This window comes from Anomaloglossus baeobatrachus, chromosome 5 (genome assembly GCF_048569485.1).
Source record: "Anomaloglossus baeobatrachus isolate aAnoBae1 chromosome 5, aAnoBae1.hap1, whole genome shotgun sequence".
In the NCBI taxonomy this organism is placed as follows: domain Eukaryota; kingdom Metazoa; phylum Chordata; class Amphibia; order Anura; family Aromobatidae; genus Anomaloglossus; species Anomaloglossus baeobatrachus.
Window position 1 is genome coordinate 387,864,930 of NC_134357.1, and position 24,929 is coordinate 387,889,858.

Below are 24,929 nucleotides of genomic sequence, written 5' to 3' on the forward strand. Positions count from 1 at the left end.
CACAATAACAGCTACCTGATGGTATTTCTTCAGAATATTGTGCATCTCAGCCACATCTTCCCCAGATATTGTCTTGATAACAAACCGCCTGTCAAAGGTGATGAGAAATCGTGATCCAAAACGTCCTTGGTTCTCACTGTTCACAGGTGCGCTGCGGGTCAATGAGTTCTAGAAGGGAAATAGCCAGAATCACATCTTCGATAAGTGCCCACTTTAGACTTCCTTGAAATACGACATTAAGGCATAAAGAGTTCTTCTCAACATTTCATATTCAGGAGACAACCGCACCTGCTTGCTGGACGTGGGGAAGCGATCTTCTCCTTCTTGATTGACAGTTTTGGGCCAGCAGCATGGCTAAGCTGCTGGTTTTAACTGTGTGCTCTCCCAGGGTGCTATCAGAGGCAGCTTTGTCTCTGCAGCATCGAGAGAATGCAAAAACACTGGAGCAGGCTAGATACAGAGAATCAACCAGCCGCAGAGCAGCGCTTACAAGCTCTATTGCAAAAACACTGGAGCAGGCTAGATACAGAGAATCGACCAGCCGCAGTGCAGCTCTTACAAGCTCTATTGCAAAAACACTGGAGCAGGCTAGATACAGAGAATCGACCAGCCGCAGAGCAGCTCTTACAAGCTCTATTGCAAAAAACACTGGAGCAAGCTACAGTGTTTCCCTGAAAGTAAAACCGTGTCTTACATTCTTTTTACCCCTAAAAGTCCCACTATGTCTTACTTTCGGGGTATGTCTTATATTGGAAAAAAATCCCACAGCAATCGCAGCAAGTCTCCATGCAATGTACCGTATGGGGACTTGCCGCGATTGCTGCACATGAGGGCACTGAGGCTGCGTGTTTTTGTATGTTGTCCGTGGTCCTGATGGACCACGGACAACATTACTGCAACATTTCTCGGTGGCCGAACGTTCAGCTGAGCGCCCGACCGCCGGCATGTGACAGCTCTCAGCTGAGCGCTCGGCCGCCGGCATGTCAGGGCGCTCAGCTGGTCGCTCGGCCACCGGCATGTCAGGGCACTCAGCTGGGCGCTCAGCCGCCGGCGTGTCAGGGCGCTCGGCTGGGCGCCCGACCGCCGGCATGTGACGGCTCTCAGCTGGGCGCCCGGCTGCCGGCATGTCAGGGCACTCAGCTGAGCGCTCGGCCGCCGGCGTGTCAGGGCGCTCGGCTGGGCGCCCGACCGCCGGCGTGTCAGGGCGCTCGGCTGGGCGCCCTACCGCCAGCATGTGACGGCTCTCAGCTGAGCACTCGGCCGCCGGCATGTCAGGGCGCTCAGGTGGGCGCTCGGCCGGTACTGTAAAGAAGAACTGGGCGCTCGGCCACCGGCATGTCAGGGCGCTCAGCCGAGCGCTCGGCCGCCGGCGTGTCAGGGCGCTCAGCTGAGCGCTCGGCTGGGCGCCCGACCGCCAGCATGTGACGGCTCTCAGCTGAGCACTCGGCCGCCGGCATGTCAGGGCGCTCAGCTGGGCGCTCGGCCGGTACTGTAAAGAAGAAAAAAAATAAATAAATAACGCTTTCCGTTTACTATGTCTTACTTTCGGGGTACGTCTTACATTAGCCGACCCCCCCAAAACCCCCACTACGTCTTACTATCGGGGGTGTCTTACTATCGGGGAAACACGGTAGATACAGAGAATCGACCAGCCGCAGAGCAGCTCTTACAAGCTCTATTGCATAAACACTGGAGCAGGCTAGATACAGAGAATCGACCAGCCGCAGAGCAGCTCTTACAAGCTCTATTGCAAAAATGAACCCAGAAGACTGCAGGGAAGGCTGGTTACCTAGGCAACAAGACGTAAACAATAAAATTAAAAGCCCTCCATACTTACAATGAAGAGTATTTTTAAAAAAATTATTTTCTTTTTCCTAGCACTTTGTAATTTAATACTTTTTCATCCCGCTAATGTATGTGCTCAGACTTTGTATACCAAGTCCCTATAGTGGCACAGCAAATCCCTACAGTCCACTACCATGTCTCGGCTGTATTTTAGGGATATAGACATCTAGAGGAAAATTCCTACAAGGCCTGGAGCCAGTGACGCTGCACAGTATTGTATGGCAGGCCCTAGCAGAGTTCTTTAAATACTCCATGTGCTGCTGTATACCCTGTGGAGATATTTGCTCTTAGGCTATGTGCGCACACTGCAGTTTTGTTTCTTCAGCAGAAAACACACCTCTGGCCGAAAAACACGCGAAAAATGTACATGCTGCTTCTTTTTTTCTGCACCCAAAATTGCAGGCAAAAGAGAAGCAACATGTGCACAGCCTTTCTGAATTCTCGTATACTTTGCAAGGTAAGCAATTGCTTGCAGTTTAGGGCAACAAACTGCACTAAAAAACAAATCAAAAAGTGCACATGGCTTTAAAGTGAACCAGTCAGGTCCAATATGCACCCAGGACCATGAGCAGTTCTAAGTTTATAATCCCTGCCTAACCGTCCCAGGCTATAGTAGCAAACAAAGATATTTAGGAAAAGTATTTCTAGAGATCCTTTATGATATGCTAATGAGCACAGGGACTAGTCGCAAGGCTGTTAGTTAGTCCCTGTGCTCATTCTGCCCTTTTAGCATGTTAGCACGCCCACAGGAGCGTGTTAACATGCTATTCAATACCCACACATGTACCTGTGTCTGTTGTCACAGCTTTAAAACTCCAGGTTTAGGGTCAGTGCGCATAATCAGAATGCCCAGCAGTTCCGGTCATGTGCATTAGACCCCTCTGAAGCAGAGACGCGTACACCCGGCTTCAATAGTGCGCATGATCTTATGGATAAGCTTGGCATTCTGATCATGCGCACTGACCCTAAGCCCAGCGTTCGGAAGCAGTGACAACGGACACGGGTAAGCGCATCCCCACAGATGACGTTAGGCAATGGGCATTGAATAGCATTTTAGCACTCCTCTGTGGGCCTGGTGCCATGCTAAGATGGCGGAATGAGAGCAGGACCTAACGCCCTTTTACTAGTCCCTGTGCTCATTAGCATATCATAAAGGATCTTGAGAATCTTGAGAATTACTTTTTTAAAGCTCCCTTTATGTATGCTCATATAGCCTGGGACGGTTAGGCAGGGATTAGATATGTGCACCCAGAACTGCTCGTGATTCTGGGTGCATATTGCACCTGACAGGTTCCCTTTAAGGAAGAATGTCACGATGAAGTGCATCCAATGAAAAGTCTTTACCTCTGTATGACGTATGGTATGGTATGGGCCCACAGATGCCAATTGGTGGCATATTACAACCCGGAACTTATATGCAGCAGCATTATACGCATTTACCTGGTAATCTTGATCATCGATTCCAAACCTCTCTCGCAGATTCCGGAAGACCATGGGACAATATTCCTTAAATTTGAAACGGCTCGGCAGGTTCTCTCTGGAGATAAGAATTCATTCTTTATAAAGACGTGAAAGGACGAGATTGCACACTTAGCGCGCATTAAACGTTCAGGGTTTATTTATACGGCACCATGGTTTCCATTTATAAAGCGAGTGATCCTAATGGCAACTGACAAGCCCCATTTACCTATAAATCAGTTTTGTCAGGGGTTAGGCATTTTGATAGCGAGAAATAATAGACAAGGAAACATCAACAGTGTCAAAGTGTGCCCATAGCTGTACACATACATAGATACATACATACACATACACTGTACATAGCTGATCAGAAGCAGCACTAAGCCGTCAGTGCTCAGGAACAGGACGGCCTGCACTATACGTGGGGCATAGTCCACTCCATCAGCTATGTGGATATGCTCCAGAGGAGGCACTTTGGTCATCAACGCTGTTATATGGAGGTTACTATATAATATTATTTACAAGAAATAAAGGTTTGCCAATGAGAACAGAGGAAACCTCAACCTGGAGCGAAGCAGAGAAGTGCTGACAGGAGGGACAAACCTCAGAAAGTTGCCTGATAAGAGATAAGCTACACAAGAACCAATACAGCGTCTTCCTCTATCAATCTCCACAGATAACAATGAGAGGAAAACCATTTCATTGCAATGTGTCACCGGGCCTCATATGGATTGCAGTGCAGACGCAGGTCAGGTCTGTCGGCACACTAAAGGTCAATTCTGACGTGCAGAAAACGATCTGCAGCCATTGTCTTCTGCTGTGTGCCAGGGGCTCTATAGAGGAGCGGGCTGTATTAGCAATCCATCTATAACATTCACCAGGAAAGAATAGTTACTAACGGTAATTCCCACTAGCCAGAAACCTAAGCCTTCTCGTACCAAATTATGACTTTTAGAAGCTCTCCCAGTTTCCTTTTAAAACTTTGCCCCGCGTGATTGCATATCACATTTTCCACTTCTTATACACTGCACACATCCAAGTAGTTCAGCCACCATCTTGCTTTCTAGCGCTTATCCTCCATATTATTACTCTATGCTCTGTTATCTATCCCATGTTGTCTCAGGACATCAGCATATGACCTGCTAGACCCAGAACCAGCTCTGACAGCGGTCATCACAGGGCCAATATGCTCTTAACTATATTAAGAAGATAAATATACAAACCAGGGTTGACTGAACTCTACCCTCCCATAACAGGCACTGTGGAATCATCATCATGAACTGTGATAAAAGCTTCAAATGGTACTGTTCATGCAATTGCATCATATAGGATCTTATGTTGACAGATTGTGACCACCTTCACAGAAGTTAAAAGGTAACAGGTCAGTTGATATATTTTGCCAAACCACAATGGAAGTTATATTTTCTAACCTAGTAGCAGTGTGATGTGTAGACTAGTAACCCCTTCCTACCCATCCCTGTGTTGTAATATTGTGTAATGTGCATGTATAAAAATCTGTTTTATTACTTCCGTGTACCCTATGTAAATGATCAGAGGCTCTAGCCCCCTGGGCATTGCATGATACCATGGATTTACTTGAGTGACGTCCCATCGCTCCTGGAGATCTCGCGCATGCGCACTTACCATTCCCACAGCCTGTGCTTGCTTCTCGTCTTCAGATGCGCTCTGCGCATGACCAGAACCGCAGGATTCTTCTGAGCATGCGCAGTGTGCGTCTGAAGATAAGAAGCAAGCACCCAGATAACAAGGCTGCAGAATGGTAAGTGTGTACGTGCGGGATCTCAAGGAGCGACGGGACGTCACTCAATTAAGTCCATGGTATCACGCCCACAGGGGCGTGATACCACGGAAAACATGCAAACGCCCACAGTGTGATGTGATGCCCATGGGGCTAGAGCCCCTGCTCATTTACATAGGGTATACAATTAATAAAACATATTTTTATACATTCATATTGCACACTATTACAACATGGGGATGGGTAGCAAGGGGTTACTAGTCCACACATCACACTGCTACTAGGTTAGAGCACGTAAGGGACCTGACAGGTTCCCTTTAAAGATGCAGCCAGAGACTATATAGAAATATTCTGCAACAAGTCTGCACCACCCCCAGCAGGCTCCTTCCCACAATTCTTCTAGGTACACAGTTGTTGAAGGAACTCTACAGGGAGGTATTCCAAACATCTTGTAGAACTGACCACAGATCTTTTGTGGATGTAGCCTTGAGAAGAGTTTTCTGTCTCTTCATGAAATCCCACATACACTGCAATCACATAATCCCTTCCAGAACTCCTTGTTGTTCTTTACTCTGAAGATAATTCTTAATGACATTGGCTGTTTGGGCGGAGGAGGGGGGGGGGGGTATCGCTGTCCTGCTGCAGAGTATATCTGGGGCCAGACAGCTCCCTGATGGTACTGAATGATGGATCATGAGGATATGGTCCCCACAGAGCCCTTATCGCTGCAACAACATAGAGTCAGTTTGAAATTACATTGAGACAAAAATTTTGACAAAAGAAGATTGCCAAGATGTTTGGAGCAACCGTCCTGCTGAGTTCCTTCAAATACTGTACAAATTAGAAGGAATGCTCCATAGTGTAAAAAACTGAGAATTGAAAAAGAAACAATTGAATTGTGCTCACCAATGGGGATGTGCAAATGCCAGACACAACAATGAAAAAACACGTGGATCACCAGTCCCAAATTCCACCTGTTGAACCCGACTAGGTCCGGTTCATGGAATGAGAAGTAACGGTGCAAATGTAGACAGGATTAAAATAGTGATGTCCACACTGAAACGTGAAGGTTAAAAAATAAGGTGCAACATGCCAGAAGGAGCTAGCTTGGCTCCGAAACGCGTTCCTTTTTTTTTCTTTTTTTTAAATAATATAGCTAGAAATCAGAAGCTCTGATAGGGTCTTACCAGATAAACAGTGAGGTAGTATATAATATGATACACTCACCAATTGTGGTTGTGAAGGGTCACAACCACCATAGATAGCATGAGATAATGGCGGCTGCCGCGGCCCCACCACGTGGAAATGTCTTCAAAGTAGGAGGAGTAAAAGGGGTTAATCCCGCGCAATCCGCCAGAATGAGATTTGGAAATGTTGATAAATTATTAACTCTGGCCTATGGAATAAAAGATTTATTAATTTATCAACATTTCTACATCTCATTCTGGCGGATTGCGCGGGATTAACCCCTTTTTCTCCTCCCACTTTGAAGACTTTTTCTTTTAAAATAAAATATCCTCCCTGTTTTCCACATTCGGATGTGGGCAGCACTTTACCTTGTTTTTTCATGTGCACCGTTACTTTAAAAACTGTACACAAAACTGTATACATTGAAGAATTGATGAAGCTTTGAAGGCAAATGGAGGTCATACCAAATATTGATTCCTCTTTTGTGCATAGATTTTCTCACTTTGTTAAACAGGTTGTCCACTACTTTTACATTGATGGCCTATCCTTAGGGGTACTTTGCACACTACAACAGCGCTAGCCGATGCTGCGATGCTGTGCGCGATAGTCCCCGCCCCTGTCGCACATGCGATATCTTGTGATAGCTGCCATAGAGAACATTATTGCTATGGCCGCTTCACACGCACTTACCTGCCCTGCGACGTCGCTCTGGCCGGCGACCCGCCTCCTTCGTAAGGGGACGGGTCGTGCGGCGTCACACGGCAGGCAGCCAATAGAAGCGGAGGGGCGGAGATAAGCGGGACGTAAACATCCCGCCCACCTCCTTCCTTCCGCATAGCCGGCGTGAGCCGCGGTGACGCAGGTTGGAGATGTTCCTCGCTCCTGCGGCTTCTCACACAGCGATGTGTGCTGCCGCAGGGGAACGAGGAACTACATCGTACCGTCGCTGCAGAGAAATTATCAAAATGTCGGACACTACACCAATGATACCATTACGATGCTTTTGCGATCGTTAATCGTATCAAAAAGGATTTACACACTACGATATCGACAGCGACGCCGGATGTGCGTCACTTTTGATTTGACCCCACTGACATCGCAGCTGCGATGTCGTAGTGTGCAAAGTACCCCTTAGGATAGGTCATCATTGTCTGATCGTCCGGGGTCCGACACCCTGCACTTCCGCCAATCAGCTGTACTCTGTCCTGGTGGCAGCAGCAGGAAATGCTCAGTTCCGGCACTGCTCCGTCTTCTGATAGCGGCCGCGACTGGGTAGTGCACATCCACCTCCTACTCTAATCGAGTGCACACTCGGCAGCTACCATGCACTTGCTCTTTTCCAATAAACAGAACATGTGCATGGCCCTCTATGGGTGTGTGGGGTTACCGTATTTTTCGGACCATAAGACGCACTTTTTTTCCCCCAAATGTTGGGGGAAAGTTGGGGGTGCGTCTTATGGTCTGACTATAGGGCTGCGGCTGGGAATGAGGGTGCTGCAGGTCATCGGGGGCACGAGCAGGCAGCAGCAGCGCCTGCCGTGACCACGTGGGCCCGCTCATTACATATGCACGCCCATCCTCCCGCCCATCTGTCAGCGCTGAAGCCGGCACTGACAGGTGGGCGGGAGGACGAGCGGGGACGCGCGCATAGCAAAGAGCCGGCCGCATGATCTCCCCTGGCAATTACAGCCTGGAGTGATCATGTGCGGCTGTATTCACTGCCCCCCGCGCATCATTACCAGCGCGGGGTGCAGTGAATCAGTACACTCACCCATCCCCGTGTGTGGAGCCGCCCCCCTGCTGCACGCGATGTCTTCCTGTCTGTGCCGATCAGCTGATCTATGCTGAGCCGGTCAGATGATCTGTGCTGAGCCGGTCAGCTGATCTGTGCTGAGCCGGTCAGCTGATCTGTGCTGCGCCGGTCAGCTGATCTGTGCTGAGCCGGTCAGCTGATCTGTGCTGAGCTGGTCAGCTGATCAGCACAGACAGGAAGACATCGCGATGCAGCAGGGGAACGGCTCCACACACACAGATCAGCGTGCCAGAGAGGAAGATGTGATCGGTGCTGCAGGGAGTGAGGAAAAGGTGAGTATAAACGTTTATTTTTTTCTCTGTGCTATAGGATACAGGCCATATACCAGGATGGTATATGAGCACGATGGGGGCATATAGCATGATGGGAGTATATGAGCAGGAGGGATGGGGGGGTATGTGAACAGGCTGGATGGGGGGGGGGTATGTGAACAGGCTGGATGGGGGGGGTATGTGAACAGGCTGGATGGGGGGGGTATGTGAACAGGCTGGATGGGGGGGGTATGTGAACAGGCTGGATGGGGGGGGGTATGTGAACAGGCTGGATGGGGGGGTATGTGAACAGGCTGGATGGGGGGGGGTATGTGAACAGGCTGGATGGGGGGGGGTATGTGAACAGGCTGGATGGGGGGGGTATGTGAACAGGCTGGATGGGGGGGGGGTATGTGAACAGGCTGGATGGGGGGGGGGGTATGTGAACAGGCTGGATGGGGGGGTATGTGAACAGGCTGGATGGGGGGGGTATGTGAACAGGCTGGATGGGGGGGGTATGTGAACAGGCTGGATGGGGGGGGTATGTGAACAGGCTGGATGGGGGGGTATGTGAACAGGCTGGATGGAGGGGGGTATGTGAACAGGCTGGATGGGGGGGTATGTGAACAGGCTGGATGGGGGGGGGTATGTGAACAGGCTGGATGGGGGGGGTATGTGAACAGGCTGGATGGGGGGGGTATGTGAACAGGCTGGATGGGGGGGGGGGTATGTGAACAGGCTGGATGGGGGGGGTATGTGAACAGGCTGGATGGGGGGGGGGGTATGTGAACAGGCTGGATGGGGGGGGTATGTGAACAGGCTGGATGGGGGGGGTATGTGAACAGGCTGGATGGGGGGGGGGTATGTGAACAGGCTGGATGGGGGGGGTATGTGAACAGGCTGGATGGGGGGGGGTATGTGAACAGGCTGGATGGGGGGGGGTATGTGAACAGGCTGGATGGGGGGGGTATGTGAACAGGCTGGATGGGGGGGGTATGTGAACAGGCTGGATGGGGGGGTATGTGAACAGGCTGGATGGGGGGGGGTATGTGAACAGGCTGGATGGGGGGGGTATGTGAACAGGCTGGATGGGGGGGGTATGTGAACAGGCTGGATGGGGGAGGTATGTGAACAGGCTGGATGGGGGTTTATAGCAGGATCATATACAAGGCAGGAGGATCATTACCAGGATGGGGTACCTTAGTAGAGAATTTGGGGACATTACCCCCATAACAGTGTCAGCAGCAGATACTCGCCCCATAACAGTGTGTCATGACCACATTTTTTGCTTAAAGTTTTATTTTCCCATTGTCCTCCTCTAAAACCAGGGTGCGTCTTATAGTCCGGTGCGTCTTATAGTCCGAAAAATACGGTATATCATCATTTACTCATGTATATATGACCTCCTGATTTCTCAATTAAAACGTGACAAGTCTCATAAAAGGCAGCCAGCACTGTTGTTTGTATCATTTCATTTTGGACAGCCTTTTGGAAAAATGTGCTATACACACACACACACACACACACACACACACACACACACACACGTACCAACATCCCTTAACTAAATCTAATAACATGGCATCTTTCCCTCTCCTACAGGCTGTTACTTATAAGGTGCCCTATCTTTTCTGCATGGAATTGCACACAGGCAATAGGAAGGAGCTGTTTGGTGCCTGGCATCGGCTGCTGTAGGGTAAAGACAAAGGGTCTTATTGTGGAAACAAGACTTACAACAGCTCTGACACCCTGAATAGAAAATATTCCCATACCATACTTTACTGCTTAAGGAGAAAAAGAAAAAAAAAAAAAAAAAAAAAAAAAATCACACCCGCCTCGGCTCTTGCAATAATAGAAGCCGCTATATTAGTTAACAGACCCTAATTCTCTTGATTTATTCCTCACATTTTATGTACAGTGTGTCCACCCATATCCTGTCCACCGCCATTAACTTGAGATCGTCGGCAGCTATAGGCATAGAAGTGGTGTCTAGGTATAGTAAAGTAGCCATGCGCTACGCAATGAAACCACCTATAGCGCCACCTGGTGGAAAACAACGGAGTTAGCATTTTTATCTCAAAAACAGAACGAGAGAGAAAAAAGTGAATTGCAAAGTTGTAGGGCATCGTCAATTCAATATGAATCGACACCTTGCATACAGAAATTCAATGATTAGAACATGTAAAACTCACAAGGCTGCGGACATGAAGCAATACCTCATGGAGACCTTCGTACAAGTCATTGAGTATGGTGGCTGCATGGAGTGGCCTCCACACTCACCTGACCTGACCCCATTGCACTTCTTTCTGTGAGGTCACATCAAACAGTAGGTGTATGCGACCCTTCCACCAACATTGCAGGACCTACGACGATGTATCACAGATGCTTGTGCAAACGTGTCACCTACCATATTGCACAACATGCAGCAAGATACAGTATGCTGACCAGAGTCCAGATGTGCATTGCAGCTGACAGTGGCCACTTTGAGCATCAAAGTTAAATGGGCGCCATATGCGTGACCAGCATTCAATGTTTTTTTGGGGGAGGGGGGGGGGGGAAGGGTCATGGGTTTCATATCATAGCATTTCTGTATGCAAGGTGTCGATTTGTATTGCATTGATGATGCCCTACAATTTTGTAATTCATTTGTTTCCTCTATCTCGTTCCGTTTTCGAGATAAAATAAGAATTATTCTTACCGATAATTCGGTTTCTAGGACCTTCCACGACAGCATTGGAGGTTGTCTCTCCACGCCCTAATTGGGACAGGAAGTTCAAGAGGTTTAAAAGGACCCTCCCACCTCCCACAGCCAGTGTCTTACAAAGAATCCATAGCATATGAGAAGTACTACACATTCAGGAATAAATGAATACATAGGGGAGGGAATTACCTGCTGTCGTGGAAGGTCCTAGAAACCGAATTATCGGTAAGAATAATTCTTATTTCTCTAGTCCCTTCCACGACAGCATAGGAGGAATACCAAAGAATTGATACCTAGGGGGGGACCACAGCCTGCAGGACCCTCCTGCCAAAGGCCAAATCCCTGTTGGAATCCAGATCCAACCGATAATGCTTCGTGAAAGTATGGAGCGAAGACCACGTAGCCGCCTTGCAGATCTGCTCAGGGGAGGCCCCTGCCCGTTCGGCCCAGGAGGCAGAGGTAGCCCTGGTGGAGTGCGCCGTGAATCCAGTAGGTGGAGAGAGATGCTGAGCGAGGTAGGCATCTCTAATTGCCCGCACAATCCAGTTGGCGACGGTACTCTTAGCCACCTTCTTGCCCTTATTGCGGCCAAAGGGCTGGATGAACAGGTTAGAATCAAGGCGCCAAGAAGCAGTAACCTCTAGGTAGTGCAACACTATCCGACGGACATCCAAAGAATGAAACACTTCCTCACCCGGAGTCCGAGGATTCTGACAGAAGGAAGGCAGGACGATGGACTGCGAACGGTGAAAATCCGAAACCACCTTGGGAAGGAAGGAAGGGTCCAGCTGAAAAACAATGCTGTCATCCCTGATGGTCAGGTAAGGTTCCCTAACAGACAAAGCCTGAAGTTCGCCGACTCTGCGAGCTGATGTAATAGCCACAAGAAAGGCAGTCTTGTGAGAAAGGGAACGAATGTTACAAGAGCACAGAGGTTCAAACGGAGACTGAGATAGACCTGTAAGGACCGTATTGAGATCCCAGCGAGGCGTCAGGACCCTCTGACGTGGACAGAGTCTACTAGCGGACACAAAGAACAGACGGATCCAACGATGATCTGCCAGAGCCGTGTCAAAGACTGCACTGAGTGCTGACACCTGAACTTTCAGGGTGCTAGGCCTAAGACCTAAGTCTAACCCACTCTGGAGAAAGTCCAGAATCTGCGCAATATTTGGTCGAAGAGGGTCAGGAGGCCGAGAACCACACCAGGAGGAAAATCTCTTCCAGATTTTGTTGTATATACTATTAGTCACAGGTTTACGGTTCTTCTGTAGTGTAGCCACAACTTTGTCAGAAAGCCCTTGGGCCTTCAGTTCCCGGGCCTCAGAAGCCAGGCAGCCAAGTTGAGTTTCTGGGGAGCCGGATGGAAAATCGGACCCTGTGACAGTAAGCTGGGGTCCGAACCTAAGAGGACTGGGCCGTCGATTCCTAGCGTCATGACCAGGCTGTACCAACTCCTCCGGGGCCACAGAGGGGCTACCAGTATGGTTGGGACCCCCTTGTCTCTGATCTTCCTCAGGGCCCGTGCGAGAAGAGGAAGAGGGGGGAATGCGTAAACGAGGCGAAAGGACCATCTGTGGCAGAAAGCGTCTACCCCTAACGCCCCGTCCCTTGGGTTCAGGGAGAAATATGTTGCGACCTTGCGATTCCCTGCCGAGGCAAAGAGGTCTACCTCTGGTGCACCCCACCTTGCCACTAGAGAGCAGAACACCGCCTGATCCAGGCTCCATTCCCCTGGATGAACATCCCGACGACTCAGGAAATCCGCCTGAAGATTGAGGGAGCCCTTCAGATGGACCGCAGAAAGGGAGAGCAGAGATTGTTCTGCCCATTGAAAGATTCGGGAGGATACCGACTTCAGGGCGCCTGAGCGTGTACTGCCCTGATGGCGGAGATGTGCCACTGTTGTGACATTGTCTGAATATACCAGGAAGTGAGAGTCCCGGACGAGGTCCTGAGCCGCAAGGAGGGCTTCCCTGACTTCCCTGAGCTCCCGGTAGTTGGATGATTGGGAGCTGACGTAAGGACTCCAGACCCCTTGAAATGGGGAATTTGCCACCATTGCCCCCCATCCTCGTAGGCTGGCATCTGTGGTCAGTGTAACCAGGGGTTTCTGAGTCCAGGCAACCCCCACCTGCAGGTTGGCGGGACTCAGCCACCAGAGAAGGGATGAGGAGACGGACTCCGAGAGGCGAAACCGTCTGTTTAGGGATGACGGGAGTCTGTCCCAATGTGCCAGGATATGATCCTGGAGACACCGAGAATGGGCCTGAGCCCACCTGACTGAAGGAATGCAGGATGTCATGGAACCCAGAGCTGACATAGCCGCTCGAAGCGTCGGGCGAGCCTGCCTGCGGAGCTTTGATATTTTGGCTAACAGAGCTATCCTGTTTTCTGGGAGAAAAGATGCCTGTCTGTCGGAGTCCAGCAGCACTCCGAGAAACTGCCGAGTGGAGGAGGGGGTTAACTGTGATTTTTTGAGATTGGGAATCCATCCCAGAGACCGAAGGATTCCCAAAGACCTTTCCACATGGCTCCGGAGGGTTGGAGCAGATGGAGCCATGAGAAGAAAGTCGTCCAAATATGGAACCAGACAGATACCCTGCAATCTCATGAAGGCGACCACCTCTGCCATGATCTTGGAAAAGATCCTTGGAGCTGAGGAGATCCCGAAGGGAAGTACATTGAATTGGAAATGAAGTACTTCCTCCCCGTGAAGCACCGCAAACCTGAGGTATTGCCTGTGTCCCGGATGGACGGGTACATGGAAGTAGGCGTCTTTCAGATCTATAGAGGCCATCTGATGGTGTAGACCTATCAGGGGAATAGCTGATTTCACTGACTCCATCTTGAACCGCCGGTACCTGACCTGACGGTTTAGACGTTTTAAATTGATAATTATACGGACGTCGCCGGATGGCTTCTTGACCAGGAAGAGACGGGAGTAGTGTCCTACCCCTTCTTCCTGACTCGGGACTGGGGAAACTACCCCCGAGTGCACTAGCTCTATAATCTTTGTGTACAACAGAGCCTGTGAACCCGGTGACGCCAGCGCAGCGACTCGGAGACCCGGAAGAGGGGGGGAAAGGAATTCTATGAGAAGACCGTCCGAGATGATCTTCAGAACCCATTGGCAGGTGGTTATGGACTGCCACTGGGGAAGAAACGCTGAGAGTCTTCCCCCCACCCGGGACGAGTCACTGTTTGTCCTGCTGAGGACGTTGCTGATGGGGAGGGATGAGGATGTTTCTCCCTCTACCTTTGGGATAGCTCCACCTGCCAGCCTTCCCTTTCCCTCTGGGCTGGGAGGCCTGAGGCATCGAGGGACGAAAGGACCGCTTCCTGTTAGGTCTAGGATCGGGCAAGGCCTTACGATCGGTCGCCTTGTCCAGGATATCATCCAGGGCAGGCCCAAACACTAAATCCCCTTTAAACGGAAGTGAACAAAGCCTCATTTTGGAGGTGGAGTCTCCGCTCCAGGCCTTAAGCCAGAGGGCACGTCGGGCAGAGTTAGAAAGCACCGAGGTCCTGGCTGCCAGGCGGACAGATTCCACCGAGGTATCTGCCAGAAAACAGGTAGCCTTCCTAAGCAAGGGAAGGGATTCCAGTAATTCCTCCCTAGGGGTCCCTTGGGAAATATGAGCCTCCAACTGGTCTAACCACCTAATTAGGGACCTGGATACGCAGGTGGAGGCAATGTTGGCTTGAATAGAGGAAGACGATGCCTCCCAGGACCGCTTCATCAGGCTCTCTACCTTCCTATCCATCTGATCCTTCAGTTGGGAAGTATCCTCAAAGGGAAGAGCCGTTTGCTTAGCTACCCTAGCCACCTGAACGTCTACTCTTGGGACCTCCCAATGTAGTCCCGAAGGTTCCAGAGGAAACCGGCGTCTAAGGTCACTCCGTACCCGCCTCTCAGGAAATTCCCATTCCTGAGAGACAATATCCAAAACATTGGCATGAACTGGGAATCCCAACTGTTTGACTGACTTCAGGCCAGCAAACATTTCGTCCTGGATAGAAGGAAGAGACTGCACTTCCTCTAAACCCATAGTGCTCCGAACTGCCCCAATAAGATCCCCCAACTCTTCTGAGTGAAATAGCAAGGACTGGTCAGACCCCCCTGATGGAAATCCTTCATCAGGACCCTCAGAGGTGGAATCAGCGTCCTCCTGATCAGATGGGGTCGACTGGAGTCTCCTCTTTTTTGGAGGAGAGGGTCCAGGAGCAGGGCCAGGAGCAGGGCCAGGAGCAGGGTTAGGAGCAGGGCCAGGAACAGGAAGGGAGGCCAGAGAGGCCCTAATCTCCTGTTTCATCATGGACCGCAACTCATCTATCAGAGATGGTTGTTCGGCCCTAATAATCTGGTCCGTACATTGCTGGCAAAGCTTTTTATCCCATACTGCAGGGAGCTTTTTTATACAAATAGGACATTTTTTAATTTTTTCCACTCTGTCAGGTCTATCAGGCTTATCGGACTTGTCAGCTTTCTCTGACTTCTCAGGCTTCTCTGACTTTTCATTTCTGTCAGTTTCCTTGGTGGCCTTGTCCTCCTAGAAAACACAGACCATAGAGCCATAAATCACCTGATGAGACCTATGTCCGAGGGACCATTCCCCTCCATACTCACAGTAGCAGGGGGCACACTGGGTTCTGCAGAGGCTGCTGCAGCGGAAGACATGACAGGGAGCACGGTTGCTTACCATGATCTGATGTCTTCGTGGCAGCCCTTATGCAAAAGGGCCTGCCCCCCCCAGTGACGGTGCATGTTCCCCGCCTCCCGCATCCGGTCCTGGGCAGGCCGTGTCACCGTCGGCGTGCCTCCACAAAACCGGAAGCGCTCGACCGGAAGTCCGCAAGACCGGAAGTCCCGCCCCCGGGAGCACTTCCGGATCGCTCCGGCAGCGTGCATGCGGGAAGCGGCCGGCGGCTCAGGGAGGACGCCGGCCGGGGAGCTCAACAGCCTGCATCACCCCTCAGGAGGATCCGGAAGACTGGAGCAGCGGTCCCCCACAGCGTGAGGGAACAGCAAGGGAGGAGCGGTGAGGCCCGACCGATGCTGTCCGGCTTAAGGTACAGGGGAAGAAGAAAACAAAAAAAAAAAAAAATATATACTGTAGTTCGCCGGCCACCACAGCATAGGAGAAAAACAAAAACCTCTCCATGCCCCATGGGGACAGGAAAGACACTGGCTGTGGGAGGTGGGAGGGTCCTTTTAAACCTCTTGAACTTCCTGTCCCAATTAGGGCGTGGAGAGACAACCTCCAATGCTGTCGTGGAAGGGACTAGAGAAAATGCTAACTCCGTTGTTTTCCACCAGGTGGCGCTATAGGTGGTTTTATTGCATAACGCATGGCTACTTTACTATACCTAGACTCCACTTCTATGCCTATAGCTGCCGCCGTCCTCAAGTTAATGGCGGTGGACAGGATATGGGTGGACACACTGTATATTAATGGGGTTGTATAGTATGGACAAAGCTCTTACATTCTCCAACAACCAGCTATCAAGTAAGGCCCCATGGGTTAAAGTCCCAGAATGACCAGCAATGGATGTAGGTTTTCCCTTCTAAGTCACAAAGTGAAATAGCAAAGTATAATCTGCCGATATGTATCAATCATGTCAAAGTACTTAATGGGGAATGTAAGGGAAATTTTCAGCAGTGATCTCTGTGGTGGTTCGCTCACGTAGGCATTAGGTATTGGGCAGCATTCAAATTGGCAAGGTTTTCAGTCCAACAAGACAAGGATTATTAACTCCATAAACCCCGGAGGGACTATAAGCACAATACAGCCATGGTCCAGCACAAATGTAAGTCCAGCGGTACAATACAGTACATATGGCAGGTACCCGATCACCCACATACAAGTCGGAATGAGATTTCTCCAGCTCACACACTGGTATCTTCTCCACCATTAAATGGTCTGCTTCATCTCTAGGACCAGACTGCTGAGCTGACTCCCCAGGCACTCCATTCAGAGAGAGACCCTGGCATGTCTCTGTCCCAGCTACAGATCACATCTTGCCTGGTCACTCATCATCTTACACACTACCCTCTGCTACATCCAGCAGACTGACTCCCCAGCCGCACACACTGAACCCATTTCCTAGTTCTTTAGCATAAAGAAACACTGCAGGTGCACTCCTAATCAAGACCTACAGACCTGGGATTAGGTAGCGCTCACATCAGTGGTATTGTGCCGCAAAACCGGATCCGTTACAAATACGTTTCAGTTCCATTCATTTCCAATGGAATCGCGGCAAGATGTGGTCACATGCGGTTGCGTGCGTCATACATAACCGCATGTGATCGCATCTTGCTGCATTTGTAATGGATCTGGTTTTGCGGAAAAATATCGCTGACGTGAGCGCTGCCTTACCTTGTCCTTCCTAGCTATGCTATACCTGCTAACCCACCAGACATCTTGCGCAAGCGCAGTCACACTTGGGAGTGGCGCACGCACAGAATGATGGTCTTGCAACTTGCTTAAGACCTCCGTGCACACTAGCCACCCTGGGAATGACTGTACTTGCTAGGGTTTTCAGGAAGGGAAAGCAGGAAGCAGAGACGAGTAACTGGTCAGTCTGTGGCAGGTGGGACAAGAGGGAGAAACAGCCAAGCCCCCTGCACTTACAGCTCTTTAGCATAAAAGCTGGACAAGGGGATTCTCTGAAACAGACACATAAATTGCTAAAACGAAGGTATTTATTTCTTTAGCATTACAGCGACTTAATATTGATGATGGTAGTTTGGGGTTTAGTTTAAGAACCTTGCAACTGGCATTTGCCAAGCCCTTCTTTATGGGGTATCGCCATAGGGCATAAGATCAGATAAAGGACGACACTTACTTATTGAATAGGTGGTTATCCACTTTGATCTTGCTGTAGGCTTTAAAGTCATCTGGCATCAGCATGACCGGGACAGGGACATTACTCAGCTCATTGATCTACAGACCAGAAAAAAAACAACACTTAGTATAACAATGGCAATACCTACAGCTCAATATCAATAGCCCTAAAAGAGAGGCAAGACAAGGTCTGGTATGAGGCAGGCAAATAGCAAAATGGGTGTATTCCGAAGTGGGGAGAAAGGTGCATCTTACGTCACTTACACAGATGTAGGATGACCGAGCCATGAAACACGCTCCAAATACAGAAGCCTCACCATACCGATCTGTCTTCAGTGCTGCAGGATCTCCCAACTAGTTATCGTACAGGGCAAGCAATATATCCAGTCAATCAGTGGTCGCAATGGTGGCCAACACATCACCAATGTGGTGACTGATTGCTGCAGTCACATGCTGGTCTGCCAAGGAGTTATGGAGGCTGATTGAGAACCTAGTCAGCACTGGAGGATCGGTAAGGCGCGTATACTTATTTTAATTGATTAGCGCATGCACCATTTTTTTTTTATTGATAACATTTTGGCTGATTGGCCTATAGACACAACATGGTTGCCGTGCCGCACCATGCGTATGCTGGGTCTCCACATGGCCGAAATCCCACCATCGTATGGCCAACATCTCCATTCTACCCACAAAACCAAACCGCTGGCCACATGCGGCTGCTGCAGAGTGGAGATGGGCACAGGCGCCATGGGTGCTTTTCTTACAGGGGCAGATCTGCAGAAATCTGGATGGGGCTTGTTGGGTCCTGTGGATTTTCTCAATTGGGATTCAACCACCAAAACCATCTGAGATGTTGCCCAAAGCAACCAATCACAGCGCACCATTCACTTTCCCAGAGCCGTCAAGGAAACAAAAACCTGAGCACTGATAATGCAATTGTGGTCAACAAGGCTAGTTTTTTGCAAGCCCCAAATAGAGGAGTGGCACAGTGACAAAAACCGCTCCTTGTGAATATACACAGAGCACAATTGTATAAATCAGGGCCACCATTTATAAATCTGTATGTGAACTGCAATTAACCTCAAATTCCCTATGTGAATACTGCATGTTTTCTATCAAAACTACAGCTCAGGCTTGTATAGGCCTTGTTACCCATAGCAACCAGTCTCCATCATATAACCAGCACACAATACAAGCAGTGATCTGATCAGTGCTATACGAGGTGACTGTTACCACCAGCACTAGCAGTGTATGTGCCCTAGGGAGCGGAGCATCATGGCACTAGCCGGATGTTTTGCCATGGTAAACAGGTAGATATAGAGGAAATACAGTATATAGGTGTGCGTATGACTGCATGTAAGATAAAGGAGCGCGGGATATGTAGTCTATCCCTCACTATTACTAGTGTACTGCCTGCAGATATCGGGAAATAGATCTCACATAATGTAGGGACATGTGCACTGATCTAGTGTGTATATCAGGATAGACATTCAGGCCTGCACATACATAAGAGATAAACCAGGAGCTAGAGGAGGGGGCAGAGCTGTATACATACACTAGGCATATGGTGTATACAACACACAGGACATGAGCTATCAGAATGCTGGGCTATACAGAGATACGGTGCGGAGCTGTATACACACACTAGGCATATGGTGTATACAACACACAGGACATGATCTATCAGAATGCTGGGCTATACAGAGATACGGTGCGGAGCTGTATACATACACTAGGCATATGGTGTATACAACACACAGGACATGATCTATCAGAATGCTGGGCTATACAGAGATATGGTGCGGAGCTGTATACACACACAGGATGTATACAGCTGGATACTTACACTAGATGAGTCTACAAATACAAAACTGTATACACACAGCTATCTAGTGTGCGGGTATATACAGATTCATATTCGTTAAATACTGTGTACTATGTACATTGGGCTCAGGTCTCACACACACACACACACACACACATATATACATTTTATATATATATATATATATATATAAAAATATATATTAATTACACACACATATATTAGTGGCTATGATGGAGGCAGTTAATGGGCCCTCTAATCTTTTGGGCTCCTGAATCGAGAGAGATTGTATATATTATATTATACACACACACTGAAGAGGACATTACACTGGCCCTTCATGTGTCTGTGACAGGAGCTGCTGGGGCCCCTTTATCTCTTGGGCCCCTGTGATATGACAGTACTGGCCCTCTGTGTGTCTGTGACAGGAGCTGCTGAGGCCCTTTATCTCTTGGGCCCTGTGATATGACAGTACACTGGCCCTCTATGTGTCTGTGACAGGAGCTGCTGGGGCCCCTTTATCTCTTGGGCCCTGTGATATGACAGTACTGGCCCTCTGTGTGTCTGTGACAGGAGCTGCTGGGGCCCTTTATCTCTTGGGCCCTGTGATAGAACAGTACAGGCCCTCTATGTGTCTGTGACAGGAGCTGCTGGGGCCCTTTATCTCTTGGGCCCCTGTGATATGACAGTACTGGCCCTCTGTGTGTCTGTGACAGGAGCTGCTGGGGCCCCTTTATCTCTTGGGCCCTGTGATATGACAGTACAGGCCCTCTGTGTGTCTATGACAGGAGCTGCTGGGCCCCTTTATCTCTTGGGCCCCTGTGATATGACAGTACTGGCCCTCTGTGTGTCTGTGACAGGAGCTGCTGGGGCCCCTTTATCTCTTGGGCCCTGTGATATGACAGTACAGGCCCTCTGTGTGTCTATGACAGGAGCTGCTGGGCCCCTTTATCTCTTGGTCCCCTGTGATAGAACAGTACAGGCCCTCTGTGTGTCTATGACAGGAGCTGCTGGGCCCCTTTATCTCTTGGGCCCTGTGATATGACAGTACAGGCCCTCTGTGTGTCTATGACAGGAGCTGCTGGGGCCCCTTTATCTCTTGGTCCCCTGTGATAGAACAGTACAGGCCCTCTGTGTGTCTGTGACAGGAGCTGCTGGGGCCCCTTTATCTCTTGGGCCCCTGTGATATGACAGTACTGGCCCTCTGTGTGTCTGTGACAGGAGCTGCTGGGGCCCCTTTATCTCTTGGGCCCTGTGATATGACAGTACAGGCCCTCTGTGTGTCTATGACAGGAGCTGCTGGGCCCCTTTATCTCTTGGGCCCCTGTGATATGACAGTACTGGCCCTCTGTGTGTCTGTGACAGGAGCTGCTGGGGCCCCTTTATCTCTTGGGCCCTGTGATATGACAGTACAGGCCCTCTGTGTGTCTATGACAGGAGCTGCTGGGCCCCTTTATCTCTTGGTCCCCTGTGATAGAACAGTACAGGCCCTCTGTGTGTCTATGACAGGAGCTGCTGGGCCCCTTTATCTCTTGGGCCCTGTGATATGACAGTACAGGCCCTCTGTGTGTCTATGACAGGAGCTGCTGGGCCCCTTTATCTCTTGGGCCCTGTGATATGACAGTACACTGGCCCTCTGTGTGTCTGTGACAGGAGCTGCTGGGGCCCCTTTATCTCTTGGGCCCTGTGATATGACAGTACTGGCCCTCTGTGTGTCTGTGACAGGAGCTGCTGGGGCCCCTTTATCTCTTGGGCCCTGTGATATGACAGTACTGGCCCTCTGTGTGTCTGTGACAGGAGCTGCTGGGCCCCTTTATCTCTTGGGCCCCTGTGATATGACAGTACACTGGCCCTCTGTGTGTCTGTGACAGGAGCTGCTGGGGCCCCTTTATCTCTTGGGCCCTGTGATATGACAGTACTGGCCCTCTGTGTGTCTATGACAGGAGCTGCTGGGCCCCTTTATCTCTTGGGCCCTGTGATATGACAGTACTGGCCCTCTGTGTGTCTATGACAGGAGCTGCTGGGGCCCCTTTATCTCTTGGGCCCTGTGATATGACAGTACACTGGCCCTCTGTGTGTCTGTGACAGGAGCTGCTGGGGCCCCTTTATCTCTTGGGCCCTGTGATATGACAGTACTGGCCCTCTGTGTGTCTGTGACAGGAGCTGCTGGGCCCCTTTATCTCTTGGGCCCCTGTGATATGACAGTACTGGCCCTCTGTGTGTCTGTGACAGGAGCTGCTGGGCCCCTTTATCTCTTGGGCCCCTGTGATATGACAGTACTGGCCCTGTATGTGTCTGTGACAGGAGCTGCTGGGGCCCCTTATCTCCCGGGCCCAGCTGCCCCAATGCTATGCCTGCCGTTATATACACTGTGTCCAGGGGTCATGCATTAGGTGATAGGTGTCCGGCGCCCCGCAGTGACTACCGCTGCCCACACCCCGGATAGCCGTGCCCTCACCGTGTGGTTCACCCCCCACATGAGCACGCTCAGGAGGGGCTCGCTGGCTCGGAAGAGCTTCACTTTCTGACACACAAAATGCTTCTTCTTGGTCTTGGTCTTGCTGGCGCTGCCCGCCGCGGCGCTGCTGCAGTTGGAGGCCATGATCGCGGATCTGTGATGGAAGCTCAGCGGGGACTCCCGGGCCGCGGGCACGAATCTAGTTACCGGGATCCCCCTCCGGGGGCATTGGCCCCGGCTACCAGGATGTCATGTTCTCCGCAGTCTTCCGGTCCGGCCGCAGCGATGTGACCGTTAGGCGGCGCTGGCGGCAGCTCCCGGTGCTCTCAGCGCAGCTCCCGGGCTGTCAGTCCGCTAATGCTGGTTATGAGCCGACTGTCACTGTGAGCCATGCAGTTCCCCCAAACACTGAGCTCACAAGCGATCTCCCTCCCTTCGCTCCACCCTCTTTGGGCCTTCGGGCTGGTCTCGGTCCGCTGCTCCCGGTAGAGCCGGTCCGGTCCCCGCTCCGGACAAGATGGCTGCCTGCAGCGGGCGGTGTGGGCCGGAATATGTTGTGAGAGATGCAGGGGGGGACGGAATCGTCAGCACTGCGGACATTAGAGGGAAATGGCGAATTAAGTGGCAATTGATCTTCTCTCATCACTTTACTGTTTGCTAAATTAGGACAATAACAGGGGAGCTATGTAGACTTGTCCTGGTGCCACGCGAAATAACAGACGTGCATTCAGCTTCCCCCAACAGGACGCCGGAATGGTATGTTCCAAAAGAGACTGACAGATTGTGCGGAGTACGTGAAAATGTGAGCAGTGTGGTGCGGCTGCATGTGACCAGCGCATCAGTGTATATGGGGACACAGCACTGGGGAGCGCACCACTATATAGGGGGACACACCACTGGGGAGCGCACCACTATAGAGGGGACACACCACTGTGCACGGGGAGAACACGACTGTGCGGGGGAGCGCACCACTATGTAGGGGGATACACCACTGTGTAAGGGGAGAACACACCACTGTGTGAGGGGAGTGCACCACTATAGAGGGGGACACACCACTGCAAGGGGAGCGCACCACTATAGAGGGGGACACACCACTGTGTAAGGGGAGCGCACCACTATATAGAGAGATGGGACACACCACTATAGAGGGGGACACACCACTGTGTAAGGGGAGCGCACCACTATATAGAGAGAGGGGACACACCACTGTGTAAGGGGAGAACACACCACTATTTAGGGGAACACACACCACTGCAAGGGGAGAACATGACTGTGCGGGGGAGCGCACCACTATGTAGGGGGACACACCACTGTGTAAGGGGAGCGCACCACTATAGAGGGGGACGGACGCACCACTATAGAGGGGGACACACCACTGCAAGGGGAGCGCACCATTATAGAGGGGGACACACCACTGTGTAAGGGGAGGCACCACTATATAGAGAGATGGGACACACCACTGTGAAAGGGGAGTGCACCACTATAGAGGGGGACAAACCACTATAGAGGGGCACACACCACTTTTGTGAGGGGAGCGCACCACTATATAGGGGGACACACCACTGCAAGGGGAGCGCACCACTATATAGGGGGACACACCACTGTGTAAGAGGAGCGCACCACTATAGAGGGGGACACACACCACTGTACACGGGGAGCGCACCACTATATAGGGGGACACACCACTTTGTAAGGGGAGCGCACCACTATAGACTGGGACACACCACTGCAAGGGGAGAACATGACTGTGCTGGGGGACACACCACTATAGAGGGGGGGGGGACACCACTGTGCATGGGGAAAACACGACTGTGCGGAGGAGCGCACCACTATAGAGGGGGACACACCACTATAGAGGGGGGGGACACCACTGTGCATGGGGAGAACACGACTGTGCGGTGGAGCGCACCACTATATAGGGGGACACACCAGTGTGTGAGGGGAGCGCACCATTATATAGGGGAACACACACCACTGCAAGGGGAGAACATGACTGTGCGGGGGAGCGCACCACTATATAGGGGGACACACCACTATATTGGGGGACACACCACTGTGTAAGGGGAGCGCACCACTATATAGGGGGACACACCACTGTCCTTTTTTCAGCCGGGGGCCATTTGTAAATTTCTACCAACATTCGGGAGCTGCACAAAATTATCAATGTGAAAATTACCCTGCTATATTTGGTCAAACAATTAACTCACCGTTACTGTGGCGGCCGGAGCAGCTTCTCTTTGGTGCGGCTGTGATGTTTTATGATACTAATCATGTTTCTTCTCACTGCTGCTTTTTTCAGGTTTTTTTTGGTCTAGAGCAGTCAACTCCTTCTGATAATAAGATTGGTAAATCATAATCATCACATAATAGACGCTGTATATACATCACAGGAGACGCTGGAGGCACACACATCGCTGGAGGTCCTGGAGGCATATACATTACATAGGAGACACTGTGACTGCTGTATATACATCACAGGAGATGCTGAAGGCACATACATCAGTGGAGGTCCTGGAGGCATATACATCACATAGGAGACACTGGGACTGCTGTATATACATCACAGGAGATGCTGAAGGCACATACATCAATGGAGGTCCTGGAGGCATATACATCACGTAGGAGACGCTGGGACTGACATATATACATCAGATAGGAGACGCTGGGACTGCTGTATATACATCACAGGAGACACTGGGGGGCACATACATCACATGAGAGGCTATATATGCCCACAGACCCTCCTGTGATGTAAATGCTCCCAGCCCCTCCTGTGATGTAAA

General features: G+C 50.7%; 1 protein-coding gene across 1 annotated transcript in view; it reads right to left on the reverse strand.

The window, feature by feature from the left end:
- The window catches only part of PIP4K2B (phosphatidylinositol-5-phosphate 4-kinase type 2 beta), an 82,345-nt gene extending 59,652 nt beyond the window's left edge, over nt 1-22,693 (reverse strand). The window contains exons 1-4 of the mRNA XM_075350107.1: nt 22,147-22,693; nt 17,865-17,962; nt 3,286-3,382; nt 16-168 (exon numbers count right to left, since the gene is read on the reverse strand). Of these exons, the coding sequence (XP_075206222.1) occupies nt 16-168; nt 3,286-3,382; nt 17,865-17,962; nt 22,147-22,290 (492 nt within the window). The 5' untranslated portion in view covers nt 22,291-22,693. The remainder of the gene's footprint in view (nt 1-15; nt 169-3,285; nt 3,383-17,864; nt 17,963-22,146) is intronic.
- Between the last annotated feature and the right edge of the window lie 2,236 nt (nt 22,694-24,929).